Here is a 20,249-nt window from a genome sequence, read left to right on the forward strand (position 1 = left end):
AAATGTAGGGGTATGGGTGGGTTGCGCTTCGGCGGGTCGGTGTGGACTTGTTGGGCCGAAGGGCCTGTTTCCACACTGTAAGTAATCTAATTACAAAGACGACCAGTTTCTGCCTCAGTTATAAGACCCAACTTTGCCTGACTATGTAATTTTTAGAATTAGAATTAGCCTTTATTGTCTATCTAGTCGAAGAGTGTGGTGCTAGAAAAGTGCAGCCGGTCAGGTAGCATCTGAGGAGCAGGAGAGTCGATGTTTCGGGCATAAGCCCTTCAGGACGTAGGCAATGTTGGCTGTCTGTGTTCAGGTGAGTGACATCAGTGGGGGCGGAAGTGGCTGCAGAGGCAGCAACAACGGGGGTGGAAGTGACATGCTGGGTATACTTCACCTTGGTTTCGGCAGTGGTGGATCTTGCAGCGGTCGCGCAGGCAGTTGTATGGACAAAGATCATGAAGGCAGCATAGTCAGCAGTGACTGCAGTTTGTGGGGTGACGGGTGCAGGAGTGATGTCATCATTCACTGAAGTAGTGTTGGCTGGAGCAGCCACATGGCTAACGGCACCCAAATGGTTCCAGTGCCAGAGGAAGCTTCTGGAATGGTTGAGAAATCTCGAGTTCAGAGGTAAGTACATGAAAGTTCCTTGATGTCTGATATGATGGAGAAAAAAAAACATTTGTTGAGGGTGTGAATTCTTCTAAGGATGAAGAATAACAGAGGTCCTTTGCACGTCTGGGAAAGTGTGGCCCTGAGCTGGGGCAGGGATGACTGTAGAGAGTGTAGGTGGAAGTTCATGGCTGCAAGCATGGAGTGGAGAATTCGGAGGGAAAGTCATTTCTGGAGGCTTTGGATTTGCTGTTGTCCTGGTCATGTCCAAATTGTGATGGTCTGAATGTAGACCAGAGTCCATGCGGCATTGGTCCATTCCGCAGGCAGGCGCTGTAGAAGATGTGGCTGTGGTAGCGAGTCTGCTTCAGGATCTGGCTGAAGAGCTTCAGTGCAGAGGAAATGACTTTGGTGGGTGGGAGAGTGAGAGAGAGAGAGAGAGACTCACTGAGATCCTCGTAAAGGGACGAGGAGAACTTGTTCAAGGTAGGCATGCTTGGAAGAGGCTTCGCAGTAAGGTTACAATCAATCATATAAGGTTGAGGACTGAGGACTGTAGGTGCTGGAGGTCAGAGTCAAAAAGTGTGGTGCTGGAAAAGCACAGCCAGTCAGGCAGCATCCGAGTTTCCTGATGAAGAGCTTATGCCCGAAATGTCGACTCTCCTGCTCAATGGATGCTGCCTTACCGGCTGTGCGATTCCAGCACCGCACTCTTCAACTCTACAACTTTAATTACTTTAATTCTCTTAGAAAATGGAGAAATAAAAGGTACAGTATTGTAGAAATAAAAGTTCAGAACCATGGTCTTCCAACCCAGAACACACTGGCACCTAGCCTCCAGTCCGCACTGGTGCCTGACTCCAGGCCGAGCCGGGCTTCACCTTGAGGATCTTAGGGCTGAGAGATCACTTCAGACCATCACGCTGAGCTGAAGATGCCCACATCATGCCAGGAGGACACCATGCCATGAGGCCATCTGGGAAAGCTATTGTGCCAGGCTGGAAGGTTGCCACACCATGCCGGGAGGCGGCTGTGCCAAGCTGGGAGGAAACAATGCCATGTCACGAGGCTGCTACGGGAGGCCGCTGTTCCAGGCCAGGAGTTGTTGGAGGCTAAGAGTCATCTGAGGCCAGGAGAGAAGAAGAGAAAAAACACTAATAGGAAAAGAAAGAAAAGAACAGGAAGAAGGTGTGGAGCGGATGAGCTCCGGCTGGATTGTCTTTCTCCACCATCATCTAGGACCATGTAAGTTCTCTGTTACATCTATGCACTCCTGGCTGGTTTCTGATACTACATGTTCTGTGAGCTTTAAATAATCCAAAACATTGCTCTGTATCACCTTACTGTCTGACAGTTTTTTATGGATCCTAATATCTCTTATGCAGTTCAGAATCAAATTTTATAATTTTCTTGGGACATGTTTTTGGACATTTTATAATGTTAAAGGTACCACTTAAATACAAGTTATTGTTCTCATTATTTGAGCAAGGCATGAATATTTGTAAGTACATCAGGGAGGACTCATCTGCTCCCCTTCAGTTATCATGTGTTCTTTTCTGTTCACCTCAGCTACACACAGGATCTTGGTTTAATGTCTTATCCTCAATACGAGAAGCTCCCCTTTAATGTGTTTTAGTGTCAGTCTAGATTTTATGCTGCTCTCCAAAATGGATCTTGAACCTACAATCTTTTGACTCAGACAGAAGTGATCTCCCAATCAAAATTCAACTCCTCAGCTCGACACATTTCACATTCCAAGTGGTGTAAGTGACAGCACATTTTTTATATAACCAGAAACTGGAAAACAAAGTTATTCATGTGAATGTTTTATTTAACATTATTAGTCACTAGCTTTCAGTCACAAATTAATAATAATGTGAATCCCTATCTGAACAGAATACATGATGAATTATGTTGACAGATTGTTTTGTGCATTAATCTTCCATATTAGGTCCTACCTTGCCAAATTCTTTAGAAGAAATACATATCAATAAACAAAATGGCAGTGAATGAGTTAAAAGATTTAAGTCAAAAGGTTTATTAACCTTTTGTATGTTCATCAATTAGATACTACAATTTAAAATTAGAAACTTAACAAAACTGAACTGGAAATTCTGGTTAAGCCAATCATAATGAAAGAAGTAGCTATATAGGTGAGCAATTGATTGCAGCTCATGCTTTGTATTCGACAATGACTAATCATATACTCTATATGTTTCAGACACATGCATGCCAAAAGGTTCTCATAAAATCCCATAGCATTATTGCAAGTAGATTGGGTCTCTTTTAAAGATTACATTCAGTCGTCTTTGATATAAGACATAAACTGTGGATGTTGGTAATCTGAAACAAAAATAGAAATTGCTGCAGAAACTCAGCAAATCTAGCAGCATCTGTGGAGATATAGCAGAGTTATCATTTTGGGTGCAGTGTCATCCAGTGATCCTTTTTCAGAACTCAGAGTAGCAAGGCCAACTTGCCTAGCTACTGCTGATTCTGAAGAAGGGTCACTGGACCCAGAAAGTTAGCTCTACTTTCTCTTCACAGATGCTGCCAGACCCTGAGTTTCTACAGAAATTACTGTTTTTATTTTTGGTATACTGTTTGGTCTCTGTGTGAAACAACTGAAAGACATCAAAATACAGAAAGTGTTCTGTTCTGAACTCTTGATGCTGCAACAAGGCTTCAGAATGTCCAAGCCTTTTACTAATGAGTACAAAAAGACAATAGCTTTGCAGTTTAATTCAGGGCTGGGTCTAAACCCAGGTCCCAAAGGTAAAATAACATGCTTTTTTCCCATTAAATAAAGTACAATCTTACTTCTGATTAAATTTGAGTTCAGAATTCTGGGTGCACTGAGTAGTATAATAAAGTGACCGTGAATTTAACTTCAATCCTAGCATACATCACACTGAAAATCTTTCAATCTAATGTAAATATTTCCCCCTTACATTAAATCAATAAGATAATTTCACAGTCAGGATTGAATGTCAGTCAATTAATTTTAAATCTGTGGGCTCCATTTCGGTGGTTGTAACTAAAAGGTATTGAGCAACTTTAGTTTCACAACAGAAACAGCATATATACAGACAGTACACAGAGTCAGTATTTAATGTTTTGCATGATATATGTCAGTATAGGTGATGTCCATCAAGTTTTCCATGGTAGCATTTACAATCAAGAATAATAATCTAAATTGAATAGTATAAATGATCCTAGATGGTTTTTTTCTCTTGTGGTTTCACAGCAGTCTAAATACTTAAAAGGAATCTTATCTAACCAATGGCAAGTGAAACTAATGATTAAATACCTGATACAGTTTTTCATTCATTATTATGTACAATACAGTATACAACTTGGCAATACAGCAGAGGTTAAATCTCTTAACAAAATAAACAATGACACAACAGATACCAAATTGCAAAATTTGGTATGCAAAATTTAAATTCCAAAATTATAAATGCAACATTAATAATGTCATATTTACATTGTAAAGATTACGTTTTTTTGGTGGAAGAAAACTTAGTCATCATCACATTCAGATCTGATGATGATACACTTAAAATGTGTCTGTGGTGGACTATCATGAATATGAACATGTATGTCACCATGTGATTTATGAAGCTCAAGGATAGACTGGATAGTACTGGACATAATTCCAGATGTGTTGTGTGCACTAACTCCATCTGTTCCCTTGTGGATCTGTGATATAAGTGGAAGATTTCTTACTTGCAGCTTATTAGGCAAATTATTGTTCTGTGGTTCTTCCTTGATTTGTTTATACATGCTGCTGGAACTCAGAGTATCTTCTAAGTGAGAGTTTCCAGTCACATGTCCACCGTTGTCATAACAAGACACATTAGGCTTTACTGTAGCATTTAGGCTGGAATTCTGAATGGATCGAGTTTGAATATGTGCAATATATTCTCTTCCATCAGACAATTCAGAACAATTGTTAATATTCTGAAGATTTCTATTTCCTGATAATTGAGGAACCTCCATTGGAGGAACACGAATCTCCACAAGTTCCTGGATTGAAGCTTCATTTGGGCTATGACCAGTGAAATGATTATCATTTGTTAGGGTGTCCATTTGTTTCACAAGTTTTGCCATAGCTCGCAGGGTGCTTTTACCAATTCTCATGTTTCGATACCATAATGAATAAGATGGATTGTACATGTAATTTGGGGCAATATAGAAAGGAGATTCTGAATTTTGCATATCGGGAGGGCGTTGGTTGGAATACATTTTGTACGCCTTTATTGGATCGCGTTCTGGGTTAGGATTTGTATACATGCGTAGCCTAAATGCATCTATACCATGAACATCAACCCCAGTACTAGATCTTTGCCTTTCCCAATACTCAAGATACTCCAATCCTGATGAATCTACATGTAATTTAACATCTCCCCATTTTAAATCATATTGCTCCTTGGGACTTAAACCAAAATATATGCTGATATTGAAGAATAGCATGTGAATTAATGCAGCAGGGTCCTGTAGACCAATAGCACCACACTCATACAACTTATTTAATTCCTCCTCTGTTGGTGCTTCCGTACGATTTGGTCGATTACCTTTGCCTTCTTCCTTAAGTTGCTTTTGCTTTGCCTTCAGAGAATCTTTTGTTTTTTTGAACTGGTTTCCAGTTCCTTGAAAGATAGAATGGCCATACTTGTGACGTCGCAACCACCGGTCAATACTACCCAAAATTCCTCGGAGTGAACTGGGTTCAAATTCGTCCCCATTCTTTTTACGTACAGAGACAATAAAATCTGCCAAGATGCAATCAAGTTTGTCAAGCTTTATTTCATAAATTTGTCTGGTCTCTCCAATGGAACTGAGGTATGAATTCAGTAGCCTCACGTCCACAAGGGTCTTCCTCAGTGTATTTTGATTTTCAGGTACTGTGAGATTTTGGCATCTATCTTCTCCAGTGACTGTCACAGATGTACTTGTAGAAGGTTGTTCAAGAGTCATTGTTCCCATTTCCCTCCCTTTCAGTATAACTTTGTATCTGTGCTCTAGTTTTTGTTTTGGAAATGTCTGAGAGGTTTAAGAGCCAGCTGGCACAGGCTGCCAGCAGCTGCCAAGCTACAGCTTCGAAACCGATGACCTTGTAATTTGCCTCCCACCAACGTCACCGAAAGCAGGTTACCAGTCAGGTGACCACGCTCTGGGGCAGCGGCCAATAGAAGACGCCGCCCGCGCGGCATCCTGGGAACAGGCCAATAGGCCGCTCGTTGTCCTGACGTCAATGGATGCAAATTACACCGTCACGTGGGAGGCAAGATGGCGGCCAGCGTAAGGAAGTATTATGAGCCTAAGCTGCTCCATGATCAACCTGCGACTTCCCACTGCGAAGCTACATTTACAGTCCCATAGATTCTCAGCGAGTAATAAGAGTTGGTCTTACCTGCTATTAGATTTTTTTAAAAATGTCTTATTCTTTTGTAACACAGAAAGCTAATTAGCCCATTTTGTTTGTGCTGGCTCTCTCCAGGAGCTAATTAACTTGTCCCACACAAATTCCTGCTCCCGCTCCGACAGTCTCAGCATTTTATTTAAGACTTCCGATTCTTATTAAATCTGCCTTTAACATCCAATATTGAAAGTGTCGTTCAGGTGGTGCATTCCAGATTCTAACCATTTACTATATAATTTGTTTTCATCATACTGTTGTGAATCTTTTGCTATTCTCTACATTAATGCCAGTGGTAATTGATTTTCTCTATGAAATGTACTTTGTTAAGACACATTGTGATTTTGAGCATCTCTGTCAAATCTCTCTCAAAATCTTCATGAAGAACTGTTTGGCTTTATCAATTTAACTGAATTCCTTTTTTTTCTGGAATAATTATTGTGGTCTTTCTTCACTTCTGTAATCATCTGTAAATGCCCTGAATTGGACACAATTAGCTGAATTTTCAAGGATTAAATGAATATGCCAAATCAGGACATTGCCCAACCAATCCTGTTTAAAAGGCATCTTCAATTTGGCTGGGACTGGATTGCCTCTGGAGGTGAGTCCAAACCAACAATTAAGGTAGGTAGGTGTTGAGGTTGGCAGGCTATAACACCCTCTTCAGTTTACCAGTTTTAGTGACAAAGATCAGGCCTTCAACCTGCCCATGTGCATCCTCATAATGCCATTGCACCTTCATAACTCCATGTCCTCTCATTCCCTGAGTTACTTCCACTATCTCATAATCCTCCTTGCACGTCGTGCAACGTCCATAATACTCACCCAATACACACTTTGGAAACTTAATTTTTTTAACCATTTCAAAAAATATATTGTACATTTTCTACTATTAAATGAAGCATTTGAAATTCAATTTTGAAAATGTAAATTCCCTCTAGTGGTCAGTCTGTTGTAAAATCAAACATATCACTAACACATGAAAGTCACATTATCTTTTAATAAATTCCTAAAACTGTCCTGAGTTATGTCATTTTGGACTTTTTGAAATTCAGCCAATCATTCGTAACAATAATAAGCCTTGGGAGCTGCAATGACGTCTATTGAAACTGAAAAACTGGATGGCTGTTTAGCCTCACCAGATGTCATATCCAATCAAAACAGTACAGAAGCAATTAAGGACTTATTTTTCCAGTTTTTCATTTGGAAGTACGAGTTCCTATTTCACAGATCCAATACTTGTTGAAAAAACTATGAATTTCAGAACATCGAGCACATTTATGACCTAATGTAAGACTGACTCATCAATCCTAATCTATTCAGTTAATATAATACGTCCACGAATACACAAACAAGTCCTTTAGTCATCTTAATGTTGATCAAATCATGTCATGCAGATTTCTTTAAAATAATGCAGATCCTTGAAACTGGAAATTCTTTTTTCTGCACCTTTTTCGAAGCTTCATCGTCATCCTACATCTGAGGAATCCTTAAGTGAACACAATACTCCAGGGCCCAACCAACGTCTTATACAAGGATAAAATGTTATTCTTCATTTTATAATGAATTGCATTGGAAATATACATGAATAACTTATTCACTTTAGCTATAGCTTTATGGTTCATCATGTCTTTTAGAAATTGATGTACTAAAATCCCTTAATGGGCTTAGTTTTTGCTGTGCTGCATTTTTACAGTTCTGTTGTGAAATTTGAAGGATTGATGTGTTGTAACGTCACCAACGATGTAAGATCAGTGGAAACAAGGAAAAATAGTTTAAAATGCTAATTAAAATAGAATAGGAAAAGTAACCAATATTTTGACAATGTGGAAAACACAATTTAGATCTGAAATACTTTGGAATAAGTTATTGGCATATGAACTTGAGTCACTTCGTATAGTGAAGGATTCAGGAGTAACTTTTGTGTAGTTGTCTTGGAGTGACCAATACAAATTCCTCACACTGTCAATCTAAATCTGATGAGGGAAAATGAAAAGCGGTTGTTTAAAGTTGTTGTCATGCAACTTCTAGCAACAGGCTGAATTTGTAAAGCATGTTTTCTGATGCCCAGACTGGATTCCGCCAGGGTCACGCAGCTGCTGACTTCATTACAGTTTCGGTTCAAATGAATACAAAACAGCTGAATTCCACACTGGGAGAGTGAAATTCCTTCACCTCAAGGATGCATCTGACTGTGAGAGTCAGTGGAAATCAAGGGAAAACTCTCTGCAAATTGGAGTCATACCTAGCACATAGAAAGATGGTTATGATGGTTGGAGGGCAGTCATCTCATCTCCTGGACATCTTCAAGCAAGAGTTCTTCAAGGAAGTGTCCCAGGGCTAAACATCTTCAGCCACTTTATCAATGACCTTCCCTCCATCATAAGGTTAGAAGTGGAGATGTTCAGCACTATTCATAACTTCTCAGATACTAAGCAATCCATAGATGACCATAACTCTATATTCACAACCTAGACCTATCCATATCCAATACCTAGAAAATATCATTGCTTGGACCGATGTATCAAATAACATTCATGCTACGTAAGTGCCAGGCAATAACTATCTCCAACAAAAGAGAATTTTACCACTGCCCTAATATTCAAAAGCGTTACCATCACTAAATTCCCCACTACCAATGCCCTGGGAGTTACCACTAACCAGAAACTAAACTGGACGTGCCATATAAATAGTGTCCATAGGAACAGGTCAGAAGGTTGGAATCCTACAACCAGTAACTCATCTTCTGACTCCCCAAAGCCTGTCCATCAACTACAAGGCACAAGTCAGGAGTGTGATGGAATATTCGCTACGTGCCTGGATGTGTTCGACTCCAATACCAGTCAAGAAACTTAACAAAGCAATCCACTTTATTGGCACATCTATGAACATTCATTCCTTCCAACAGCAGCAGTATATACCATTTACAAGATGTACTAAAGCCATGTGGATGTCCTTACACCAAATGGATTGCAAGGTTTCAAGAAGTCACCTTCTCAAAGGTATATGGGTTTGGGCAATAAATGCTGACCCAGCCAGCTCTGGCCAAATCCTCTGAAAGAAGAAATAAACTATAAATGAAGATGAATAATGCTGAAAAATGTATTTTGTTAAAATTTTTCAAATTGCACTCATTTGCAAGAATACGTACTCAAAATGAAAACCAACATTGATACTTCATGAGAGGACATGTTGTGCCTGTACAGGACATTGGTTAGGCTACTTTTGGAATACTGTGTGCAATTCTAGGAAGGATGTTGTAAAACTTGAAAAGGTTCAGAAAAGATTTACAAGGATGTTACAAGTATTGGAGGGTTTGTTCTATAGGAGAGACTGAATAGGCTGGGGCTATTTTCCCTGGAGCATCGGAGGCTGAGTAGTGTATAAAATCATGAGGGCATGAATAGGATGAAAAGCCAAGGTATTTTCCCCAGGTTGGGAAAGTCCAGAACTGGAGCGCATCGGTGTAAGGTGAGAGAGGAAAGATTTTAAATGGACCTAAGGGGTAATGTTTTCAGAGGGTGGGGCGTATGTGAAATGAGCTGCCACAGGAATTGGTGGAAACTGGTACAATTACAACATTTAAAAGGCATCTGGATGGGAATATGAATAGAAGGGTTTTGAGGGAAATGGGCCAAAAGCTGGCAAATGGGACTAGATTAATTTAAGATATCAGGTCGGCATGGACGGGTTGGACCAAAAGGTCTGTTTCCATGTATTTTCTTTTTTTTTACACCCGGGTGGCCAGTGACAAACACTGCCCTTCGCATCAAAGGGCAGTGCTGTGTGGCTAATCTCCTGTTTGTTTTTTTTAAATAATTTAACCCCCACACTACCACCTAAGTGCGGTAGTGCTTATTTTATCCTCAGCACCCATGGTGTGTGTGCGCAGGTGTGAGACACAGTGAAAGACACAAAGTGCACCAATCTTTATTCAATTTCCACCACCAGGAAGATAGGAAAACACCCGGGCGGCCAGTGACAAACACTGCCCTTCTGTTTCCATGTTGTACAGCTCAATGACAGGACTGATTGGTTGACAAGTTAACTCTGATTGGTGGAGAAGTTGTCATGGAAAATGAGAGGCTTGCTCTCCTCTAATGCAATATAAATATTCGTTTCACCTTGAACCGCTGTTGTTGCAAAATGTCCTGATTATGTAAGATGAAACAACTTGACAAACTGTCAGCAATGTTCATGAACATATGTTCTGCTAAATGACTACAAGCAAAGATATTTAGCAAAACCAACCATTATACTGTAAATGCAACAACAATTGCATACTTTGCATGATGAATACATGAAGTGATTGACTCTGCATGTACAGTTTCTCGACTCAAAAGGTGTGGCGTTGGAAAAGCACAGCAGGTGAGGCAGCATCCAAGAAGCGAGAGTCGACGTTTCGGCCATAAGCCCTTCAACAGGGATGTCTCTCGTAGAGTTTGCAATCTTTAGAGGTGCTAATGATGGATACTCAGGAGATTATTCAGTAGTGATGCGGAGATAACAGGATCGGAAACCATTGCTACAGTTTCTCTATGACCGTGCGGTTATTTGTCTGAGTAGTGAGGAAAGTCCCACTTGAGGAGGTTGATGGAAGAGAGAGTAAGCAAGAAAATCTATTGAGGCTACATCGCCATTCATGTCCTGGCTGATTTTCAACCTGAATTCCACCATAATCTCATGCCTTGATTCCCTCATTGGTGTGTAAAGTCCACGTAACCTGTTTTGAATAAAGCCAAAATATGAAATATTGATTTACAATTGGAATTGGTGGAAAAATTACACGTATGTCTGATTAAAGCCTGAATGGCGGAGCCCATTCTACACGGTTAAGATACTATTAAATCCACCTGCTCAGACATGTTATGAGCTACCTCCAGGACAGATGAGCCTTGAAGCCGGACCCCCTGACCCAGAAGCAGGGACATTACCCACACCTTGAGCATCTCCCTGATCCGCGCGGACTCTGAGTTCATTGTCAAAGATTGACAGTTTCCGTTTACGTTAGCCCCGCCCCGAGCACCCTGTGCGCATGTCCACGGCTGCCGTCATTGTCCTTTCACAATTCGCTCCGGGTGGTTGGCAAACTGCTGGAGCCTCACGAATCAACATTAAAACAAGGAAATCTGTTAGTCAGGATGGGAAGCTGGTCCGCTCTGTGAGTGCAGGTCATATTTAACTTTGGCGAGTGACGGATACAAGGTAAGCGGTGGGTTTTAATTGCAGTGACGGGGTACGGCTGGCCTGGCCTGTCTTGGCCTGTCGGAGTTGAAGCGGATGCTGAGAAGCGACGTGGTTCCCGGGCGGGAGGGAGGGGAGCCCAACGTTTAAAACCTTCCCGCCACTACCCGGGCGCAGTACAGACGGTCCGCCCGTTAACTCGTCCAGCGCGCTTTTACTTTTTCCTGGGACTCTCTTTTATACCTGACCCTGATGTTGTTGATTCAAGACCTATTACACCAACAGTCTCTACTTGAATGTCATCTTATTGCAGCAATCCGTTATCAAGACGACGTTGCCATCTCCGTAGATTTCGCACCGAGAAATTTATTTTACGTAAACTTCAGTTTGGATTAGATGACTAGTTATGGGACATAGTGCTGTGCTACTGAATATGATTAAATCTGCGCAAAATTCTTCGATCACTCGATATTTGGTGTAGAATTGAAGATGATGGAACATGTTTAGATCATCTGTATTCTGAATTAAAGCATACAAGCTAAGTCTTGTACATGAAAAGTTATTTCCTGATAGAGTGAAAATGGTGTTGGATCCTAGTGTCAAGATTTTAATATTGCATTAATGCCAATGTCATTTCAAATCAAGAGACAAACAATTGAAGCTCAAGCGATAAATCAAGTTGCTGTTTTATTTTTTGCCCCAAACACATATAAACAGATATGAAAAGATGGAACCATAATGGTCCAAAAGGAAAACCTGTCTCCTGCCTAACTTCAATATTATATGAATTTATTATATCTTTCACCAATTAGGAAGAAAACCACAATAAGTCTGGACAGGATTTAATAAAAGTAACTTAATATGAATTATTCATTGTGATTTAGTCATGATTGTACTTGATTGGAAAAACAAACAGTTGGCTGAATGCAAAATGCAGTTAGCTACACAATAGGCCATTGGAACAGAAAAAGCAGTCCATTCAGCCTGTTGAATCTGCTCAGCCATTCAATGAGACCATGGTTGATCTGATAATCCTCAACTCCACTTTCCTGCTTTTTCCCATATCCCTTGATTCCTTTCGTGATTAAAAGTCTGTCTATCTCAGACTTCAATAGCCTTAAAGAACTAGCCTCTGCAGCCCTCTGTAGTAAAGAATTTCACAAATTAGATGTATGCAGCTTGCTAAAAATGCTTGTGGAACATGCACAACATGAGCATTAATGCATTTTCTCAATTCTTACACTGTAAAATGCTAACAACTCAGAGAAAGTGGCTAAAACCTATCTGATAGATTAGCAATCAGAGACTTCTCATGTAAATTATAATACTCAATAGTTTACAAGATTGGGGTGACAGAAAACAGGAGTAAACTGAAAATTGGACATAGGCAGGTTAACTGGTATAAGGAACAGTATTTGCTGGCTTTCAACTATTTACAATCAATATTGCTTAAGTGAGGAGACAGAGTTAAATGAATCCAAATTTGCTGCTGATAGCAAAATTAGGAGAAAAGTGAATGGTGAGGAGGACACAAAAAAGACTTGTTATAAAGAAGTTGGATGAGTGGCAAGAACACGTCAGCTGAAATAAAATGTGGCAAGATGTGAAATTATCCACTTTAGTAGGGAAATAAAGTGGAATATTTTATGCATGGTGAGAAAATGGGAAATATTTGCATTCAGAGGGCCTTGCAAATGAATCCCGAAGTTAACACACAAACACAGCAAGCAATGAAGGAGGCAAGTGATATGTTAACTTTTGTTATAAGGAGATTGGTGTATAAGAATAAAATAGTGTTGCTCCAAATTTGTAGGGGCATTGTTTAGATCATACTTGGAATACCATGCAGATTTAATCTTACCTTAGTCACTTTGAGAGTGAGTTATCAGATTGGATATCCTGTATTCCAAAAACCAATGAGGAGAGTTTGAATGGACCAAGCATGTTTTCTCTGAAGTTTTGGAAAACAGACATGATCTAATTCAACCATAAAATTCTTAAGGGACTTTGCAGACTAGATGTTGGAGAAAATTTTCTCCTGGTTGGGGAATCTGGATCACAGTCTCAATAAATTATCACTCGTTTAGAACCGAAATAAGAAGCTTTTTTCACAGAAAGGTACGTGACTGTTTGGAATTCTCTGTCTCTGAAGTCTCTAATGCTCGCTTATTGAGTACGTTCAAGGCTGTGATTGGCTTTTAATATTAAAAAAATTGAGGGATTCAGGAACAATGATGAAGTTAAGGTTGAAGATCAGCACGATCTTCCTGAACAACAGAACAGGTTGAAAGGAGCAAATGGTTTTTTTTCATGCCTTCGTTCTTATTCTCAAATATTGATGGCAATTTGAGGACTCTTTCACCGATTTAGACAGTGACAAATAAAGCAAAGATAAATGATAAGTTAAGGCTATATTAAGATTACAGTGCATGTCAACTGAATTGTTTTTAATGTATTTAAAGCTTATCTGCAAATGGTATCCAAATATAGCCAAATTATCAGCATTTCCATTTAAGTTCATCACTTATTTTTATTTTTCATGGCACAGTTATCTTTTTACCTTGTTTAAATCTTTAAGTTGTAGCAATTTAAATTCCTTAAATTATCAAACAATACATAGAAACTGGGTTAGATTTGCACAGGTCTGTAAAATGTTCCTGGCAGTGTTATATTCAAGTGAGTACTCTAATGGAACTGAAGAGAAGGCAACTCTAATTTTGAGAAGTTTTTTTTATACAAAAAAAAATCTGTCTTGAGCTTGTTAAATATCTAAATATGTTATTGCTATGAATACTAATTTAGCCAATACCAGGGTGTGATCTGTAAAATGCTTACATGGGTCTTAGACTAATTACTGTGAACTCATTCAATTTGGTTGGCTTTTTTTTGTTTTGTTTTTCTCCCCCACCTGCTAGAGAGATTATTTTGCAGACTTCTACAGTAGCAGACCAGTCGTTTTAAAAAAAGTGTGGTTTTAAAGTTCCAGCACAAAATCATGAGCAAACCATTGAATTTGCTAGAATTAGCATGACTTAAACAGTTTGTTTTTTGTTGTTTCCAGTGCCCATCAGTCCACTTTGGCAACCTCTTCAAAATGCCAGCTGCAGAAGAAGACCACAGTCAGATAATCCGTGAGGTATGGGCAAATAACCTGGAAGAAGAGATGAGAAAAATTCGCTTAATTATTCAAAAATATAACTATATAGCTATGGTAAGTCTTCATGAACCATGTGAAAGAGTATTTCAGTTATGAGTATCTAATATTTCACTTTTGTCAGTGGAGCAAAAAATACTGGTTAAAAGCCTAGGGAATGAATTGAAGTAAGTCTTGCTGTGTATGTTTCTTAATATTACATATTTATATGATGGTATTCACTAGACATAAATTTTTGTGAGATGGACTAGAAAATAAGGGCTCTAGTTTATATTAAAGTGATGAATGGGCTCTGTACAATTGAGATTGGGTTATAATATGTAGACAAAAGCGTGAGTTAGCCACTTTAGAGATCTTAATTCCTAGCTTTGAATATCATGCTGTAATTCTTAGAAAGGTGAGCCAAAAGCATAGATAGGAAAATTAATTGGGAAAGCACTAATTTAAAAAGGTTTGAAGTTTTAAACTTTTATTGATAAGGTTGAGATGTATTTTCTTCAAAAGAAAAATTGTTATACATACTGTTTCATAGAATGAAGAAAGAGAATTAACTTTATGTAGCACATTTTTGATCTGAGTTCCAAAGTGGCTTCACAGCTAATGATGTACTATTACTGTTTTGTGTTGTATGAAAACATGGGATTAGCGTTACGACTTGATATCATTCGTCTACCTTTCCATTAAGTTGGCTGAGGAATAAATGCTAGGACAATTGGGAAAAATTCCTGCTCTTTGAATATTGCCACATCAATATAGTAGTGGGTATAAAACAAAGACCTTTTGCCTGATGAATGAGAGTGATATTTTTCAATAAAACTAATGAAAAGGTATGTGTTTGCATATGCTAGAAAAGCTGAACAAAGCCAAAGTTGCAACATTGCAATGGCTTTCTAATTATTCATTTTGTACCAAAACACAGTGAGAAAAGAAATAAGAAATAAATTTGTTGGTTACTTAAAATAATTTGTGTTTATGCAGCTTCTTTAGTGCTGCACTATGTCCTAAGTCTCTCAAGGACATTATGTAGCACAAACACAGTAAGTACAGCTGTCAGTAGTAGAATAATTAAAATCTGAAAACTTCAAAAGGCCAGGATTAAAAAAGCATAGATGTCTCAAAATTGTGGAGCTGGGGAGGTTACAGGTATAGGGAAGAGTAAGGCCATGGAGGAATGTGAAAACAATGAGAATTTTCAACCTGAAGTCTTCTGGACTAGAAACTACCTTTTTGTATCAGTCAGTACAGGGGTAAAATTTGAATAGCACTCCTGGTGTGAATTCAGGCACAAGTAATAGTAGGTGGCATGCCTTAGTGCTGGAATACATATCACAGTTTTTCATGAATTAGCATGTACCAAAACATGCAGAATTCCTCAAACCTGTTTGTCATGACTCCTGTGCCAAGGAAAAGAATTTTTCAGTCTAGAAATTAAAAATGCAAGACAATTTTGTTTTTCCTAGTATGGCGAAAAGTGCACTCCTTGGTTTTTATGCTAAATTCTTTTCTGCATACTCTATTGTTGACAATGCGTAGTTTGAAACTCAAGTATTTTAAAAACAAATTTCTGTCTATTCTTGAATATTACTTTTACCTTATAGCCACTGTTTAACTTCATTTACGTCAAAGTTCCTTTAAAAAGTTCTTCCAGCAAATTATTCTGTGGAACTGGCTTAAATCTTCCAATAATTTACTAGTGACAACCAAATTGTGTAGAAATTAATGAACACTTGGAATAATTATGATCTGTGTCTACATTAATCTAGATAATCTTTGGAGGAATTAACTGGTATAGTTCTAGTTGTTTTGCTGTAAAATTAGACTATACATTCACCATGTTGTTGGGTTGGAAACATGAGGTAGTAATTCCCTCCACCTGTGTAACAGTTTCATTTCAAATCTGACTCATTCCACTATGCCAATAATTTTAAATTCAAAATCAAGGTTCCCTATAATCTTTATTGGTATCTGGATTCTGCATTTTAGTGACTTCCACTACATCTTTTCCCATTAAAATCATTCTAAAGGATGAAGAACTTAATGGCAATCTAGGTTTGTTCAGTGTATTGTTTCAGTTGCATGACACCATGAACTTTTGCTATAAATCCTGTGTCTTATGATTCTGCCCCATGAGTTACCTGATGAAGGAGCAGCGCTCTGAAAGCTAGTGATTCCAAATAAACCTGTTGGACTATAACCTGGTGTTGTGTGATTTCTATCTTTGTCCACCGCAGTCCAACACCAGCACCTCCATATCATGGTTACAATAAAATCAAGTGCGGTTCCAATTTCTGCACTTTCAACTTGTTTCTCTCTATCTTCCTTGATGATCAGTTCATCAATGATGTTTTAAAAGTATTTAAGTACCCAAATTAGCAAACAGTACTGTAAATATAATCACAACTGTTGTTCCTGCCTCTTCTCCAACTACTTTAAATGTTTTTTCCACATTTTTATTATATTTCTTGTCTTTTAACCTTCATGTTTTGTGGATATCTGCTAGCATGCAGATCAACAGCAGAAATACTATTCCTGAAATTGCCAAACAGTATGAATGGGTTTTAGCACAGTAATAGAATCATATAGCATTAAAGGAGCCATTTGACCCATTGTGTCTGTGCCTGCTCTTTTGAAGTAGCTATCCATTAGTCCCCCTCCATTGTTCTTCATTGTCCTTAAATGTTCCCTCTTCCAGTATTATAATTACCTCTTCTTTTTCAGAAACTTTTTATCATTGAATTTGCTTTCACCACTCCTTCAGATAGCAAATTGCAGATCATACCATTGTCCAAAAATATTTTTCTTCTGTCCCCTCTGATTCTTTTACCTAATTATTTAAATGTCTATCCAGTGTGAAAATTGTTACAATAGTTAGTTATTTCAGTACTGGTTCTCAGCATAAATGAAATTCTTCTGTGTTCAGTTAACAAGTGTTATCTGTAATCCATATTATAGTTCATGAGCTGTTTATATTTTATATCGCTTAGATCATTAATTTACAACATTTTTGAATTATTAATAATTGATCAACTTTTGATAATAAATATTTAAAATTTACTAGGATACAGAGTTTCCTGGTGTTGTGGTAAGACCAATCGGAGAATTCCGAAGCACTGTAGATTACCAGTACCAGCTTCTTCGATGTAATGTGGACTTGCTGAAAATCATTCAACTGGGATTGACATTTATGAATGAGAAAAACCAGTATCCTCCTGGAACCTCCACTTGGCAATTCAACTTTAAATTCAACCTTACGTAAGTAAGGAAAATGCAGTACTGTGTTCTCCTGTGATTTGTTGCTGTGTTTGGTTGCTCGTCCTAGTCAACCCTTGAGAATCACAGCAAGTCAGGCAGCTTATGCCTGTAAAGTCAACTTTCCTGCTGTGCTCGGATGCTGCCTGACCTGCTCTGCTTTTCCAGCACCACTCTTTTTGAGTCTGATCTCGAGCATCTGCAGTCCTTGCTTCCTCCTCAAGAATCACAGCCAAGTGGATGTTATGCAACAAATTACTTTAATCCTATTGCACCTGAGCCAGTGTCACAAACACACTTGCAATAGGGCTTGCTGGATACTATTTGGGAGCAGGATTCCAGTTCTCCTCTCCAAATGTACGAATGGAAGTTGTAGTGCCATGCATGAGGTTGACTGACTTTTATTGAAGATTTACCTCTTATGTAGCCCCTTTTTACTGGATAAAAATGCTAAATGATTGGGGGATTCTTGATGCATTTTAACTGGCTGGTATTTAATTTCCTTAATGTGTATTAGCTTCAAGATTTTAAATTTAGTTCTTCACACTTAGAGACTCTGTTTTTACTACAGAAATCATTCATGCATAATGGGTGAAAAAACTTCCAAAGGTTACTTCAATTTATTGAAAAATAACTAAATTAACTGAGAGTTTTAATGTCAATAGAATAACATTGTTATTCTATTGACAATGGTGAGATCAAGGACAGTAGTGGGAGACTGTATATTGAGTTGGAAGAGATAGGAGAGATCTTGAATGAGTACTTTTCTTCAGTATTTACAAATGAGAAGGACTGTATTGTTGAAGAGGAGAATATGAAACAGACTGGTAAGCTAGAGGAGATATTTGTTAGGAAGGAAGATGTGTTGGGTATTTTGAAAAACTTGAGGATAGACAAGTCCCCTGGGCCTGACGGAATATATCCTAGGATTATGTGGGAAGCAAGAGAGGAAATTGCAGAGCCGTTGGCAATGATCTTTTCATCTTCACTGTCAATGGGGGTGGTTCCAGGGGACTGGAGAGTGGCGAATGTTGTGACCCTGTTCAAAAAAGGGAATAGGGATAACCCCGGGAATTACAGGCCAGTTAGTCTTACTTCGGTGGTAGGCAAAGTAATGGAAAGGATACTGAGGGATAGGATTTATGAGTATCTGGAAAGACACTGCTTGATTAGGGACAGCTAGCACGGATTTGTGAGGGGTAGGTCTTATTGAATTCTTTGAGGAGATGACCAAGCATGTGGATGAGGGTAGAGCAGTGGATGTAGTGTACATGGATTTTAGTAAGACATTTGATAAGGTTCCCCATGGTAGGCTTATGTGGAAAGTCAGGAGGCATGGGATAGTGGGAAATTTGGCCAGTTGGATAGAGAACTGGCTAACTGGTCAAAGTCAGAGAGTGGTGGGAGATGGTGAATATTCAGCCTGGAGCCCAGTTACAAGTGGAGTTCCGCAGGGATCAGTTCTGGGTCCTCTGCTGTTTGTAATGTTTATTAATGACTTGGAAGAGGAAGTCGAAGGGTGGGTCAGTAAATTTGCAGATGATACGAAGATTGGTGGAGTTGTGGATAGTGAGGAGGGCTGTTGTCGGCTGCAAAGGGACTTAGATATGATGCAGAGCTGGGCTGAGGAGTGGCAGATGGAGTTCAACCCTGTCAAGTGTGAGGTTGTCCATTTTGGAAGGACAAATAAGAATGCGGAATACAGGGTTAACGGCAGGGTTCTTAGTAAGGTGGAGGAGCAGAGGGATCTTGGGGTCTATGTTCATAGATCTTTGAAAGTTGCCACTCAGGTGGATAGAGCTTGTAAGAAGGCCTATGGTGTATTAGCGTTCATTTGCAGAGGGATGGAATTCAAGAGTCGTGAGGTGATGTTGCAGCTGTACAAGACCTTGGTAAGGCCACATTTGGAGTAGTGTGTGCAGTTCTGATCGCCTCATTTTTAGGAAAGATGTGGAAGCTTTGGAGAGGATGCAGAGGAGATTTACCAGGATGTTGCCTGGAATGGAGAATAGGTCGTACGAGGATAGGTTGAGAGTGCTAGGCCTTTTCTCATTTGAACGGCGAAGGATGAGGGGTGACTTGATAGAGGTTTACAAGATGATCAGGGGAATAGATAGAGTAGACAGTCAGAGACTTTTTCCCCGGGTACAACAGAGTGTTACAAGGGGACATAAATTTAAGGTGAAGGATGGAAGGTATAGGGGAGATGTCAGGGGTAGGTTCTTTACCCAGAGAGTGGTGGGGGGATGGAATGTGCTGCCTGTGGGAGTGGCAGAGTCAGAATCATTGGTGACCTTTAAACGGCAATTGGATAGGTGCTTAAGATAGGACAAATATTCGGCACAACATCATGGGCCAAAGGGCATGTTCTGTGCTGTATTGTTCTATGTTCTATTGTTAATGGAAGTGCAAGACATACTTTGAAAATTGTTTATCTTAAAGGGAGGACATGTACTCACAAGACTCAATAGATCTGCTGAGAACATCTGGGCTACAGTTCAAAAAACATGAAGAAGAAGGAATTGAAACTTCTTATTTTGCAGAGCTCCTCATGACATCTGGGGTGGTGCTGTGCGATAATGTCAAATGGCTTTCGTTTCACAGGTTGGTCCCTCCAAACAAAATGGAGTATTTGACACT

At 39.2% G+C, this 20,249-nt stretch overlaps 1 protein-coding gene and 1 long non-coding RNA gene across 6 annotated transcripts in view; one reads left to right on the plus strand and one right to left on the minus strand.

Annotated features, from left to right (window-relative positions):
• Nucleotides 1-9,936: 9,936 nt before the first annotated feature.
• Nucleotides 9,937-11,072, minus strand: LOC148147524 (uncharacterized). Of its 2 annotated transcripts, none has more exons than XR_015759730.1 (2): nt 10,900-11,072; nt 9,937-10,745 (listed from the first exon to the last, which is right to left on the minus strand). It is a non-coding gene; the product is annotated as an uncharacterized LOC148147524 (long non-coding RNA). The 2 variants fall into 2 exon arrangements; XR_015759729.1 differs by having other exon boundaries at nt 10,876-11,072.
• Nucleotides 11,073-11,089: 17 nt separating this feature from the next.
• The window catches only part of LOC122556615 (CCR4-NOT transcription complex subunit 7), a 28,068-nt gene continuing 18,908 nt past the window's right edge, over nt 11,090-20,249 (plus strand). Inside the window, exons 1-4 of one of the 4 annotated variants that reach the window (XM_087995310.1) lie at nt 11,090-11,227; nt 14,268-14,417; nt 17,419-17,612; nt 20,052-20,213. In XM_087995310.1, the coding sequence (XP_087851436.1) occupies nt 14,301-14,417; nt 17,419-17,612; nt 20,052-20,213 (473 nt within the window). In that variant the 5' untranslated portion in view covers nt 11,090-11,227; nt 14,268-14,300. Of the gene's footprint in view, nt 11,228-11,873; nt 12,946-14,267; nt 14,418-17,418; nt 17,613-20,051; nt 20,214-20,249 lie in introns of those variants that run through there. The other 3 variants (XM_087995311.1, XM_087995308.1, XM_087995309.1) reach the window with 3 other exon arrangements.

The sequence above is a fragment of the Chiloscyllium plagiosum genome, unplaced genomic scaffold, assembly GCF_037043375.1.
Source record: "Chiloscyllium plagiosum isolate Xiang-an unplaced genomic scaffold, Cpla_swu_hap1 HiC_scaffold_16, whole genome shotgun sequence".
Taxonomy (NCBI): domain Eukaryota; kingdom Metazoa; phylum Chordata; class Chondrichthyes; order Orectolobiformes; family Hemiscylliidae; genus Chiloscyllium; species Chiloscyllium plagiosum.